This window comes from Tetrao urogallus (assembly GCF_951394365.1).
Source record: "Tetrao urogallus genome assembly, chromosome: Z".
Taxonomy (NCBI): domain Eukaryota; kingdom Metazoa; phylum Chordata; class Aves; order Galliformes; family Phasianidae; genus Tetrao; species Tetrao urogallus.
The window spans coordinates 66,547,575-66,562,332 of record NC_136816.1 but is presented as its reverse complement, the minus strand read 5'-3'; the positions used below and the strand labels follow the sequence as shown (position 1 = coordinate 66,562,332).

General features: G+C 41.5%; 1 protein-coding gene across 1 annotated transcript in view; it reads left to right on the top strand.

The window, feature by feature from the left end:
* The window catches only part of UNC13B (unc-13 homolog B), a gene marked incomplete at both ends in the record, with an annotated part of 204,421 nt that overhangs the window by 57,850 nt on the left and 131,813 nt on the right, over nucleotides 1–14,758 (top strand). Inside the window, one exon of the mRNA XM_079548344.1 lies at nucleotides 927–1,149. Within this exon, the coding sequence (XP_079404470.1) occupies nucleotides 927–1,149 (223 nt within the window). The remainder of the gene's footprint in view (nucleotides 1–926; nucleotides 1,150–14,758) is intronic.

Sequence of the window (14,758 nt, the reverse complement as noted above, 5' to 3'; positions counted from 1 at the left end):
CCTTTACCTAGCATGAAAACAGCACTTTTACTTTATTGCTCAGGTTTGTGTTGAGTGGCTGTGTAGGACACATACCACTGGTTAGCTTACCAGAGGGGACTTTAATTTGATTGTCCTGTTTAAACAAGCTGTTGGTGGCGGATGCAGTGAATAGTGGCTGATCTCTGTTTTCCTTTCTATCAAGCATGGTGATGGTGCACTCCACAGATGTGGCGTGTGTATGTGTATTTCACTTAAGCTTGCTGAGGTAGCTTTGTGTTCTGCACAGCCAAACACAGCAATACACCAATATTGTATTTTTGAAATTTTTCCTCTCTGCAGTGGTGTTCTCTTTTTCTGACGGATTATCAATGAGAAATACCTCTCCAGAGAGAGAGGTTCATGGGAAGGGAGCTTATAGCTTGGTGAAGTGTTCATTAGTGTTGACTGCTAAGTTTAACAGGCTGGTGTACATCCTTTAATTTCCTGGAGCTCTGGTTGAGGATGCTAAATATTCTTATGGCAAAAAGGAGGACTTTTTGCGACCCTAGGAAAGAGCTTCTCTCCTGAAGACTCCTTGCTCCTCAACATCTGGATGTTCATTTTGGCAGCAGGAAGGAACCTGAAACTTTTGAAGATGAGATTTTTTTTCTTTTCTTCGTTGTTGCTTTGTTATGTTTTAAAATAAAAGTGTATTATTCTACCAATTTTTGCATAATCAAAGAGAAACAGAATCCTATGATGGTAAGAGAGAGAGGAAGTGGTAGAGGCAGTTTCTGGAGTTACTTGAGTTGCTGGAGTGTTGGTACGTCCTGGGAGAGCCCGAGATTATAACCAGCATTGCAGAACTAGCCTCTTTTTGCAGCTTTTTGCAAACAAAAATGAGCTTCGCTATCCAAGCAAGGCAACTTCAGAGAGCCATACCCTTAACTGCTTTTGTTTCTTAGCCTTTGAAGATGCTGACAGTGCTGTGGATGATCGAGACAGTGACTATCGCAGTGAGACCAGCAACAGCATTCCTCCTCCGTACCACACGACCACGCAGCCCAATGCCTCTGTGCACCAGTTCACTGCCCCATCACGCCTGCAGCAGCAAGGAGTCCTGCAGGATTCCTGTGCTGGCTCTCTGCAGAATTACGATGTGGATTATCGGGAACACGTGGCCATCAGGTGGGTGCTGTCTTTTGGGCAGCTGTACTTTTCCCATTGATTTTCTACAGCAGAACCTGAAGGTGCTGTGCTATGAGAAGTCATATTGGTAAGAAAGCAAGTGTGAAACGGGGCATACTGTGGCTTCTGCCATAGGTGTGGAAGAAAGAGGTGTTTTCTTAAATACTGCTAGAACTGGAGTTGCAGAATTTTATATGCAACGTAACAGATATTTTTCATACCTCAACACTTTTGATAAGAGTGTTCGTGTTTCCTGAAGCCTGAACCTGTGTGTAGTAACCCTAGCTGGCTTATGGCTGTGGCTAAATTCTGACTTCTTTTGGCTTTAATGCTAAAAGCTAAAGTTTAATGGTAGCTTTTGAAGTTGTCGTTGTTACTGAGATTTAATGCAAGTGAGTCAATAAAATGTATTTACTGTGATTAACATCATTCTTGGTGCTTTCTTGTTAGGTATTTGTTAAATACCTAATGTATCAAGGTATTCCCTTTTCCCTGGTAGTCTATGCTACTGGTTTGCAGTAGTAAAATTACTGAAAATGTGAGTCTGGAGAGATGGTCTGAAGCTTTTTCTTAGTGAAAGAGCCAATGTGTTTGTAGCTTGATGCTGCAAAGAAACACTTCTAGTTTGAACTATACCAAGATAGACTTTTTTAAAAAGTATTGTTAATTTTTTGTTTCCTGTATGATTGGATATGACAGTATCAGGACAGACGAAGTTTAAAAACTAAGAGCCTGCTCATCTACGATTGCTTTCACTCCAGAAGGGCAATTCTCAGATGATGGTTAATTCTCTCTTAGTGCTGTTGCTCCCCAGTGCATTTTCTATATGCTCAACCAGATTTTTTGCTCCATATTTAATCTTAAAACTTAGGAAATGCTAATAAGCTTTCTAAAGAAGCTACATGGGATTCTCTTTCTTATTACAGAGATATTCCTAAGCGGAGCTGACTGGAAAAAAATCACTTTGGTGAATCTTAAATATTTTCAAAACTCTGTTATAACAGAATATTGCAAAAACAGAGTGTGACTTTTGCTCCTATGAGTTCTGTGTGCCGTGGACCAGGCAGCTGGTTGATGAAGTTCCTGGCAGACTGCAGTTCACAATTGCTGAGGAAATGACAGCTTGTGAAAGGCTGGGCAGACCCAGAGGGATGAGACAGGGTTCAGCTAGAACCTGTCTTGAATTAGATGAAAATTTGTCTGTGCCAAAATGCTTCAATTGGAACCAACTGTAATAACATCTGCTTTTTTTTTTTTTTTTTTTTTTTTTAAACAACAGTTGGATTTGACTGGAAAAATTCTCATTCTTTTTACCACCTTTAAAACATGATTATGTTCCATTGATAGTTAGGTATTTTTTTTCTCCTTCTCTAAAGGATAATGATGATCGCTCTTGTCTGACCTCGAGAACATTTTGCTTCCAACAGCCAGTCTGACTTCAGAGCAGCAGATATCTTCCCCACCAATAAATCTATTTATTTTATTTTAGTGCTAGCTTGCAGCGTTCATTTTGTGTAACCATGCGTCCTCCGTGCCTCCTTGCTCTCGCCCTTACTCCCGAGGCAACATGATAGCATAGACTCCACTGTGAGTGGCCGAACTGACCTGGAGTCCACATCCGGGTCTGTCAGATGACAAGCTGCAGTGCTCGCTAGAGAGCAGGCACTCTCTAGGTCTGTCTGATAGGTGGGTTAATCTCTCTGCAGTCTGTGTGCTTGTCTCCATCTTCTTGCTCTTGAACTCATCTTGTGATATATTTTGGCTGATTTTCGCTGTTTGCCTTGGCTCTATTTCAGATCTGTAGTGGTGCCTGGCTGATGATGTCATTTTTCTCCTCTCAAGCGCTGGATTTCTTGTCACTGCTTTTTTCCTAATTAAAGAAATGTTTTGCAGAGCAGCAGGAGAAACTCTCGTCATGGGAGAAACTCAGTTAGAAAAAGATCATTTTGTTGTTGCCTAAATTATCAAATGTTGGTTTAGCTTTTACGGCTCTTCATGCATTTGTGTAGCACTCATTTCTTTCAGTTGAGACTTGAAAATATTTGATCTATTAACTATGGTGGCCTGGGAATCTTTTCAATTTCATTAGTTTTTTAGATTCATTTCCATTATGGATTTAAAACTGCAACCAAGAAGTGTAGTAAGTGTTTTAAACTGTGTGCAACAGAGCTCATTTAAAGTAATGAGTATCTTTCCAATTAGCATCTTAGATAATACTGATGGAAATGATGCTCTAAAGCAGCAGTAGTGAAAATGCAATGACCTGTTTCTCTTGCAGTGCTATCCCATCAGCATCCTACATTGGGGTGCTCCAGGCAACTCAGACTATCAAGGTGAAGACACAGTGTATTAGCAGTATCCATACAATGCCTGTGTGCCCTTTGCCATTTCCCTTTTCTTGCTCTGCCCTTGCGGTGTCAGGGCACACATGCATTCCTGCTCCTTAGATTTTAACAACTAATGAAACAAAGAAAAGCTGCTGTGCATTTTACATAAGTGTTTTGATTTTTTTACATCCATTTTCTGTGTGTCCATTTCCAAGTAGGCTGGTATGAATTCTCCTTGTAAAATTCAGGCAGTTTCCTTCTTCTACTCTTTGAGTCGGTGAGCAATTGAGATAATCCTTCTGATCCCAGCTTAGGAGTTAATCCAGAAATCTCAAGGGTCAAATACTCGGGTATCTAGGATTCTTCATCTGGTTTGACAGCAAAACTAGCTGCTTTAATCTGTTCTCTCACAATGGGCAAGTATGGACTGCTGGACCTATTTAAAAGCATAAATGAGGAAATGCAGATCCTGACTGGCAGTGGGCTAATATCCATCACCAATGTGTTGCTTTGCCTGCTCACCAAGATCTCCCCCAGATCTTCATTTTGCATTGACAGGAGATGGTCACTGTGTACACATGTGGGCAGTGTGTTGGAAAACATGTTTCCCTAGCTTCCAAGAGGGAGAAGAGAATCTGGCTGTCCTCTACCTACACCAGGTTTAGGTGCTCAGATACCCAGATGAGTGGTCTTGCTCTTTACAGAGTTCTGTCCACTTGCTCACCAGGCTGCTCAGAGTCACAAAGTAGCTACTCAGCTCAGCTGTTCCTAGGTGAGCTTGGGGATCTGGTGCTGGGTTTGCCCACACTGCAGAGAGTCTTCAGTGCATTAATTGTTGTTGAAAGCACTCATAGGAAGGAGTGGTGGTGGCATAGCTGGAGCTCCCCTTGTTGCTGGTGTGCAGTTTGCATTTTGTCCCCTATCTCCTCTTCCTGGGAGTCCAGTGACTCCTGAGTCCTTGCACTGTTCGCTGCTCTTCAACCACTCTCAGGGAAAACCGAGCGCCCTGTGGGCTGTATGAACACTGCTAAAGCAAAGTCTGCTTCCTAGAGTGACCAAAATGCATGCATAGCATAGCATAGCATGAAATGGTGTGCGTGGGCACTGTATCTCAAAGTAGTCCTGTTACTGTAATAAGTGACTTTTTAAGCATGCCTGAAAAAGCAGCAGTAGCGTACTGGTACAGCCAAGGCTGTGTGCCCTTACTTGATCACAAAAAGCTGTTCTCTCTCAAACAGGAATTTCTAAATGTAACCTGTGGAATATCATAACCCATTCTGCTTTTTTTAGCCGTTTGATTGACAGGTTTTCAGTTTTGTTCTATCTGGATGTTTCTCACTTTAATTTTATTTAATGCATGTTTTTCATTGCTATTTTTTTCTGTCCTTTCTAAACCTTCCTTTTTTATATAAACATTTCCTTTCTTTTTTCTTTCTTTTTCTTTTTTTTTTTTTTTTTTGTTGCCTTTCTACCTTTCCCTCCCACCTTCTTCATCTTAGACAAGGATCTCTAGCTAGAAATGACAGAGTCAGGATCATTCCAAGTAATTCTGAAGATGGAGAAGAAGAACAGGAGAGTAACTATGAAGAACTAGGAAAACTTCTAATAGAGGAGTTCTTAGAAAAGAGTCATAGAAGTAGAAGTTGGCAGGAAACAAACATTAAAAAGATGCAAACTCTCTCAAAAAGGGAAAATGTCAATCACTGTGAAAAATCAAGATGTTGCCAAAATGTGTGTGTGGAGTCAGGATCTGTAGATATCCCAAGATACCCTCAGGAGTATGATACAATAGATAGGAGAAGGAAAAAGAAATTGCGATGCAACAGTCTTGAAGAAAGTGAACAAATGATCCTCCTAAGTAATGGAGGTCTGCAGTATCCTAGAGAGAAAAAAATATATTTCAATGGTGTGGCAACTAATTCTGAACCTAATGATGATTTGCTGGTGTATGATAGAAAAGGAAAGTATGCTAGCAGCTCTGAAAATAAGGAACAGTTGCCTGCTTATCCCATCCTGCGTCCATACAAAAATGGCTTGATGGTCAAAAGCAGCAAGTTGCCCAACAAGTGTGGAGTGAACCACGAGGGCTCACTTCACCTCAGTAACGATGAAGATATGAAACGTGCAGGGCTGTCAGATAATGCTTTCGTGCCCCTGGATATCCTTGAGGAATTTGACAGTAGTGCTTCTGATGAGTTTCAGTACTCACCTGTTTCAGATGATGAAACTGAGGAATTGGCTATTCTTTCACAAACATGGCATGATTCTGACATCAGCCACTTGAGAGACTTCACTGTTACTTACCCTGCGAATTCTGAGTCCCAGTTAAAGTCCAGCTGCGATAAAAAACACAGGACTAAAGAGAGCAAGCATGGTCATTCTATGCAAGACTTGACACTGTCTCCTGTTGAAGAACCCAATGAGGAGTATGTAGACACGATGGATGAACTTCAGTGTCTTGTAGAAACAGTTTCAGAATATTTGGCTGAAAAGGAGGAAGAGATCAACAAATTTGCTACACTGCCAGAGACGAGAAAAAGCTCTGAGCGCACGTCACTGAAGCAGGGTAGTTCTGATAATGTGGTAGTAGCCAAGAAGTCTGAACAGACCAAACAGCCTGCTGCAGAGGAGAGCACCAAGGGTAAATCTGAGTCTCTCCCAGACTTGTCAGGTATGAAGAATACTGTGAATTCCCTATTCAGCTCTTTGACTGAAAAGGTGGGGTCAAGCACAAAGCAGCTCACAGCCTCTGTTGAAAAGCTTGTTTCTTCCACTCCAGAGAAGACAGAAACCAGAACCTCATCTGAAAGTGGAATCTCAAATGTGTTTTCTGGTAAGCTCAAAAGTGAGAGTGCATCTTCGGGAGTGACACCGGATGGTAAAGCTGACACTAAGTTCTCCATTCACTCTTTGCTACCAACCCAGGTGAGTGGTGATAAAAAAGCCCAGAATGTAAACTCCAACAAGCAAGAAACCACAAAAGTGGACAGTAATGCTTCCACACAGCAATCACATGAAACTACCACCAACAGCCAGCAGAACCAGCATTCAGTTATGGATTCTGTTCTAGGCATGTTTAATCCTCTAAAGATCTTCTCTGAGAAGGAAGTGCCAAAACAAGAAGCTGTAAAAGAGGAGCATGCCAAGGAGGACAGCCATGCTGTGAAACCTGGTGAGGCAGACAAAAGTGAGAGATCATCTGGACAAATGGCAGCCAGCGTGGTTCCAGAGATACAGCTGAGTGAGAGTAGAAGTGAGGCAGGGATGAACACAAATTGTACTTCTGTGTCTTCCATCTTTGGCAGGCTCACAAATTCAGTCAGTTCTTTTAGTCTGAAAGCCAATTTTGATGGTCTCTTGGCTCCGAAGCAGCAGGATGTGCCACAGAAACAGTCAGAACTACATCATGTTACAAGTCAGCCAGATGCCACTGTAAAGGAAGGTACACACATTGTCAGGGAGAAGCCTCCTGCAAATCACTTAGGGAATCAGCATACTACAGGTCACGAACTGGAAAAGGAGCAGAATAGAGGAAATGCAGAGCTTCATTCAGAGCCTCAAGATCAGGGCACAGCATCTGAAAGCTTTTTCAGCCCGCTCAAAAAGTCTTTCAGTCAGTTGTTGCTTCCATCTGCTGAACAAGGGCAGAAAGAAAACGTGTCTGGGTTTTCTAAAGGCCACAAGTCTGAGGAGGATGTAAGACGAAACAGTTCAAGCGAAGAACACTTGTTTCCTTTTACCAAGAAACTTCCTTTTTTCAGTGGGTTGAATTCTTCAGACAAGAAGGAGCATACAAAGGAGAAAGGCAGCTTTATTCCTTCATTATTTAAATTTTCCTCTGCAGAAAATCTAGCAACTTCCAAGGACCAAACAGGTCATCAGAGTTCTGGTGATATTTCTTTGCTTGAACCCAAAAGCAGTAATTCACAAGAGGCTGTTTCATTAAAATCTAGCTCTGTTCCAAATTTATCAGAGCATAAGGAAGAATTTATGCAAAGAAAATACATTAATAAAGAATCTAGTGCCCAAGTAAACAGAAATAAACACCAGGAAAGTGCCTCTGTTACTTGTAAGGTTACAGGAGATCTGCAGAGAAATAAGAGTGCTCGGGAAGAATCTAGAAATTTAAAAGGAGATTTAACAAGAGAAGGAGTAAATGCAGACTTAAATCACAGCTCAGCTGAATCCGTCTCTTCAGATAGAGTGTTAGAAGCTGCAAATAAAGATGATAAGCAGAAGAAGCACACACCGGGTTTTCTTTCTGGATTTCTTCACATTTCTTCCAATGACAACACAGCCAATACTCAAGAGTTGATTGTGAAAAGCGAAAATGATGGCCAAAAAAGCAGTTCCGGATTATTTTCTGGCTTATTTAAATTTGCCTCAAATGAAAATGTGTCTGAATGTAAGCAAGATAAGATGAAATCAAGCTCTTTAGGTTTCATGAAGCTTTTTGATAGAAGTGAGGATTCTATCTCAGAGAAAAAACCTGTTGACTCAGCAATAACTTCTGATACTGTAGAAAAGCAAGAGTCTTCTAGCTTCTTGAAAAACATCCTGCCCAAACCAAAGGAGAAGCTAGATAATGTGAACATGGTGGAATCTTCCAAAGCTACTAACCACCTGGCCAGCAGAAATGTTAATAACACAGCTATGCATTCTGTATTCCCAGTTGCCCAAAATCCTGAAGCCAAGGTACAGGACTTATCTGGAAAGTCAGTAAGTAATAGGCATGTCCCTTATCAGGAGGATACAGAATCTAAAATTCTCCCAACCTTATTAAACAAAGGATCAAATGAATTTCTTAATTTGACCAATAAAAAACACAATCTAACAGAGCAATACTCAGCATATCAGGAAACAAGAAGTCATTCTAGCTTTGAGTGGGAATATGAAGTGGGGGAACTTGTTGACTCTCATGAAATAGCACTGCCAGTTTACTACGTATTGAATCAGAACTCTGTTCTTCCCCCTCAGTTCTTGGACTGGCCTGAAAATGATGTGGTAGTGAATCTCTGCAAAAAGGATGGAAATGCAAATGTGGTGGATTGGCGGAGTAATGCCAACTTTGATATACAGAGTTCAGATTTAAGTATGATGTCACATGAGTCATTTGACCACTTAATGTTTCAGGATGTTTATTCAGAAGAAAATGATGCATGGACTGCTAATTCTGTCAATGAAAATTATAGTAACTTTCCACCATTTGAGAGAGATGGCAGTTATTCTTTTGAAGAGCTGCCCATGGATTTAAGCTACTCCTCTGGCTGTGATGGAACTATGTGGACTCTAATTGACCAAGAGACGTTAAGTATAGATGAGAACTTTATGTATTCATCCTATAGCCAAGACTATCAAGAGTGGCTGATGATGCTTGAGCAGGGTGTGTGGTGGCCATCGGAAGATGGTGATTGTGGATACTACATGTACAGTGATAGCCAGTATGTGTATTCGCTCCTCACCGATCCCACTGGGCAGTATGTCTACGTTTGTGCTCCTGAAACTGATTCTTACCCAGACTGCTGGGATTATAATTTCCAGATGGGCGGCATTCCAAGAGCTGTGCTGGAAGATAACACGGTTGCTGTTTGTGGTTTTAAAGTCCCTCTTGGCAGTGAAGATGAGCTGTTTTGGTTTGCCGAAGAAGAGAGTTTGGATGATTACACAATGAATAAACCTCTGGATTTGTCTGTAGCTTTGCAGAGGAGTGACCAGCTAATGAACATGAATTTGGAGACGTTTTCACAGATGTTTGAAGAGTCTATTTATTCTCAGAGAGACCAGCCGCTAGACTTCTCAGGTTACAAACTTCAAAAACTCAAAGTTGATTTTAGACCTGACAAGGAAACCCAGAATTATTCAGAGGAAACGCCACTAACCCTTGATCTTAGAACACATTCCAGAGGGGCTTCTGATAAATCATTAAGAAAGGACATTCATACCAAGGAATTGGATAAGGATGCCCCTGTAGCAACTGCTGGGGGTGGATCATCAGGAGGATTCTTTGGTTTACATCTGTTTCAATCTTCTCCTAAAGCTGAAGAAACTGTGGCAACTACTGAACGAATAGCAGAAGCAAAAAAGGCTGAAGAAGATAAGAAAACACCAGTGAACAAAGTTACCTCCTTATTTTCTGCATTGGGTGGACTGATTGGAAAGTCTTCAGGACCTGACTCTGGGACAACTGAGGATTATTCCTTAAAGAGAACAGAGACACAGTCAAAACCATCTGAAAACAAACCTGATGTTTTATCATTTGTACCAAATAGGAAATCGGATGAGATGCAGGCAGGGCAAAAGTTTCCGGTTATATCAGAACTAAGAAGAAATACTTCATCAGAACTTAATTCAGAAGCCACTAGAAATGAAAAGCTGGAATTAAATCAGAATGAAAACATCCACGTTAAAAAAACAGGATTAACAAAATCTCCTTCTCAACTGAGCCAAACTGCACCAGATGGCAAGCCCGTAAGAGAAGAACGACCTGTTAAAGCAAAGCTGGCTTCCAGGCATCTTGAACGGCATGTGACTACTAATGAATCCAGTCAGTCACAGCCAAATCAGAGGCACCCAGCCCCTGAGCCCGAGGAAACATTATTTAAAAGTGCTCTGAAACTGTTCAGTCTTGGAGAAGATTCTCCTGCGAGCTCAACGACCAACAAACCCCAAACTTCTGGATTTTTTGACTTCTTCAAAACACAAGTAAGCAAAGAACCACAGCCATCTCCAGATCTGGAAAGAAGTCACAGTGATAAAGCAGAAAAGGCAATGCATCCAGAACAGAAGGAAGCATCCAGTATCTCATCATTGTTTGGATCCCTTGGAGATCTCTTCAAAGTTGAAGCTGTGTCTTCTCAACCAACCTCAAGTGCTGCAACTCTGCCAAAAACCCATAGCAGAACTGTGGCAGAGTCAATACAAAAACCTGAAAAGTCAGGTGGTCACCAGAGTGCCAGTATGCCGTGTCTGTCCTCAACTCCTAAGGAAGGAGTGGGAACAAAAGGTGTGGACAGGCAGATCTCCACTAGCCCTAGCAGAAAAGCTGAGGAGGGTTCCTGTGAGAATAAGACAGTACCTCCTGGGGATGCTGCAGGTCCCAAAATAAGCCAGCTGACACATTCAACTGTGCAGCAGAGCAGTGTGCCCACAGCTCCACCAAAGCAGCAAGGAGGAAATTGTGTAGGTGGCACAGTTAATCAGACAAAACCAAGGCCAGATCAGACTCCTAAAGAATCAGGATTCAGTTTACCATTCAGCTTTTCTGATATCACTGCTTCAAAATCACAGTCAGCACAGCCAGCCAGTAGAAGCATATTCTCATTCTTCACTGGGTCGGATGAACCCAAGCCTCCAGCACCCACTGCTGCTCCCGCTGGTGCAAAGCAGCAAGAAACAGAGGGACTGTTTCGTCTGCCTTCCTTCTTTTCCAGTGGTCCAACTGCTGAGAAGACCACACCTCAAAGAAGTACTAGCTTTGGTTTCTTCAGTTTGACATCCTTTTTGGATGAAAAGCCACAAACTGCGCCAAGACAAGAGTCTAATGCAAAACCAGCGAAACCAGCAAATTCTAAGTCATCTATGAAGCAAAGTATTTCCACTGACTCTGGTATCAGAACTACCAGGCAACAAGATGCAGACAATAAGAAAGAAGTAAATTATATTATTGCAGCAGCGACTGGCAGACAAATGTTTAATAATGTCACTATGACCGAAAATAAATCAGAGATGTCTCTGGAAAACACAGTAAGTGTTGCAGAGATAGCTGAAGAGAGCAACTTCAAAAAGCTTCTGCACACTGATGACACTGCTGTAATCAGTTCAGCTCCTTCTGATCCTTGCTGTCAGATTCCCAGTGTGCAGGAGCATTCCCAGGGCGAGCAGACTATTTCCTTAGGGGCAGAAGAATATGCTCTGGGTAGCACAGGGAAGACAGACACTGTTGTTTTACCTGTTGATAAAGAAGAGTCCTGTTCTTCAGAAGAACAGATTTCTGAAAATAAAGATTATAGTCCAGCCATAAATGACAAAATGGATTCCTTGGATATAAAAGACTCAAACAGCACAAGTGACATAAAAAGTGAAGTGGTCTCTAGAGAAGTATGTGCACAAAGTGAGTTGCCAAAATATGAATTATCTGAACAAACCCCTGGAGACAGGTTACAACAGGCACAAGATCTGCACTCTGCTTCTAAAAGACCAGAGACCTCTAATTTGCAAAACAAACCTAAGGAACCTGAGGGTGATAAGTCAGTTCTGGATTCTTCAGTTGAAATTTTTTCAAGTTTCATGACAAAAATGAAACCACCCAAAACGTTGTCTGATTTCTTTTCCCAGCCTCAAGCTCCTGCACCTCCCACTGCACAGAAAAAAAGCTCCTCTTTCTTTGGTTTCTCTTCTCTCCCAAGTGGCCCAGCACCAACTTTCAAAAGCGATCTCTTTGGCATCTTTAAAGGTCCAAAAGAATCTCCAAAAGAGATGCCTCCACAATCCACTCCTAAACCTCAAGGCAACAGAATGAAAGACATTATTGAGTCTGTTCCAGCAAAAGACGCTAAGAAGGCAGAAGGTGTAACTGCAGCCAAAGAGTCTAAGAGAGATGCTATAAGCTCTCTGAATCAGGATATATTGACTGCTTCAGAAGAAAACTCTACAAAAGAGTCTTCTATGAAAAAAGAAAATGAAGAAAATAGGAACTCAGAAACCTGTAAAGAGGAATCTTTGAGGATCACTCCAGAAAAGGTAGTTTCTAGTGAAAATCAAGATCTGGAGGCTCTGCAGCTGGCTGGTGATGCACAGCCCTCTGAAATGATAGATCCTAAGTCACGGGCATCTGATTTCAGTAATGTAGTTGATACAGAGCAGACTGAGGCCGCTGAACAGTCTGATGTAAATCCATGCCAACTAGATGTGTCTTCACACACAGTGGAGGAACAAGGTGCTTCTACAGAAAAGGCAGCTGTTGACTTCCTTCATACTGGCTCTAGTGGTGGGTCTGAACTGGAAACTGAAGCCCCACTTAATGGGACAGGCACAAACCTTTCCCAGTTGAGTGAGAGTGCTACAACTGAATCAGAGCCTGCTGTTACGGAGAACCAGACTACTGCTGATATTGATCACCCAGACATGAATAGTAGTAGCAGTAGAGAACCCATAACTCCAGCTGATGAATCCAGTGTTCCTCTGCCCCCTCTGGATGAAGAGAAAACAAGAGAAGTACAACAGCAAATTGCTGAACAAGAGAAACATCTGTCAGTTAATGAGATACACTTGGAAGAAATCCCTTCCATAGGTGACTTGCAGAAAGAGGGTAAGCCCAGTAACATTCCTTCAGATGCAAACAGCAGTAAAACAGTCTTTGAAATACCAAGCATGCCCAATTTGCCGAAATTCAGCTTCATGTCATCCTCTGACAGTGGAAGGCCGTTTGGGTCTTTCTTCTCTCAGCAGCCACCTTCTGTTAATAGAGCAGGGGCAGATCAGGGCCTCATGTCCAGCTTTAAGAAACTTTCTTCCACTCTGTTTGAAGGAGGCAGTGAAGAAAAGGTGAGTAAGCCAGATAGTGTCCAAGGAGCAGTATTTGGGAAAAAAATAGATTTCTCCTTTCCCTGGCATAAAGACAACAGGGAGACCTCTGCCAAAAAGGAACCACATGTACAACCACCACAGGCTTTGTCAAAACCAGATGACAAGGTGTTAGGAACAGTCAGTTCAGATGAATACTCAAAATCTGCAGTCTCAGATCAACTGACTGATGCAAATATAGAAGTAAACTTATCTTCAAGGCAGCCTGACACTGTAGACAATGAACTTTCTGAAGAACCATCTGGTGCAAGCACTGTTGATGATACATCCAACAAAGAGCTGGGAGAGAGGCTTGATAAAGTGTCTGAAGACCAGCAGAACGTGATTTCCACCGAATTGCAGGAAGATCAAGCCGACAGGTCTGTAGCAGACCAGCCTGAAGTGAAGGAAACTGAGCTTGACTCTGCTCCTCATGGAGTAACACTTCATCCTGGCACACAGCCTGCAGACCTGAGTAGCATGGAACAACCGAATGAGAAAAGGCTAGTTACAGACAAGTTATAAATGGCTTCAGCTGTTTGACCATTTATAATGCAGTAGTGCAGCAGTAGATACTGACCTTAGTGTCTGATGTTAGTAGCTCAGTCCCATCTGTATTCGTTAAGTGTTTGTAGTATCACTGATAGCTGTCACAGGAGATGTGGTCAACCACAGTCTCTAGTACTGCTGAAGCTCTTACATGATTTTCTAATCCTTTTCCATTCTTTTTTGTCTGTGATATTTTGCATGTTCTTACACTTTGTCACACTGAATGAGATGTTTTTAGTGCCAATTTCACGAGTCTTTCAGAAGTTTAATTCTTTGTGTTTTAGTAGACTGTATACAGCCACTTTGCTTTCTTGTTTTGAGATTGTTATCTCGTGTTTGCTAAAAAAAACTCAAACATATATAGGTATATAGATAATATATTCAAAGGAGTAAAACTTCAAAGTAAAGATTTTAAGAGAGAAATCTAACTAACTGCTAACATATTACAGAACCAAGTAGATTCATTTCACATTACTGAAGCATTTATAGCATTTTCAGAGATGTCAGTGAAGGTATTCTAATATTTTTTCTTCCTAAAATCTCTGCAAAGCTTATTTCATGCAGTTAGGGAAGCTACTTAAGGAAAATACCAGTATTTTGTGAGTCTGTATTCAGACTTGTCTATGTTTTAAGTTACAATTGTCATCAGAAATCAAAGCAGAGACTTCAAAAATGTGCATGTGTGGGTAGTGTAAGTAAAAGTGATTGTGCGTCTGATCTGACAGTTGCTCCACTGCACTACCAGCACTTCCTGTCTGGCTTCCCATTCTCCTAACTCTGCAAGTGAGAGAAACAGCACTGCTGCTTAATTCTTATACTGAAATATTTATTGTGGCTGGGCCATAGTTTTCCTGACTGCATGAGAAATTTGGAAATTTGCATCCACTGTAGTTTGTGTGAGGATTCTGGGGATTCAGTCCTGGCAGTGGTGTCTTGAGTCATGGAGATCACACTCCTGTGGTGGTGCTTTTTCGTAAATGAAATTCTTGAGAAAAATTCACTGGAATGAGGTATGTGTCTTCCCTTTGTGAATAATTGCTCCGCTTTTGTGAAAGACTTTAAGTTGATGGTCTTAACCTTAATCTTGATTTCAATGTATTTTACTATAAGTGCATAATATTATTAAAAATAAAGTTAACTTAGTTTTCTTATTAACAACTTAAATGGCCATT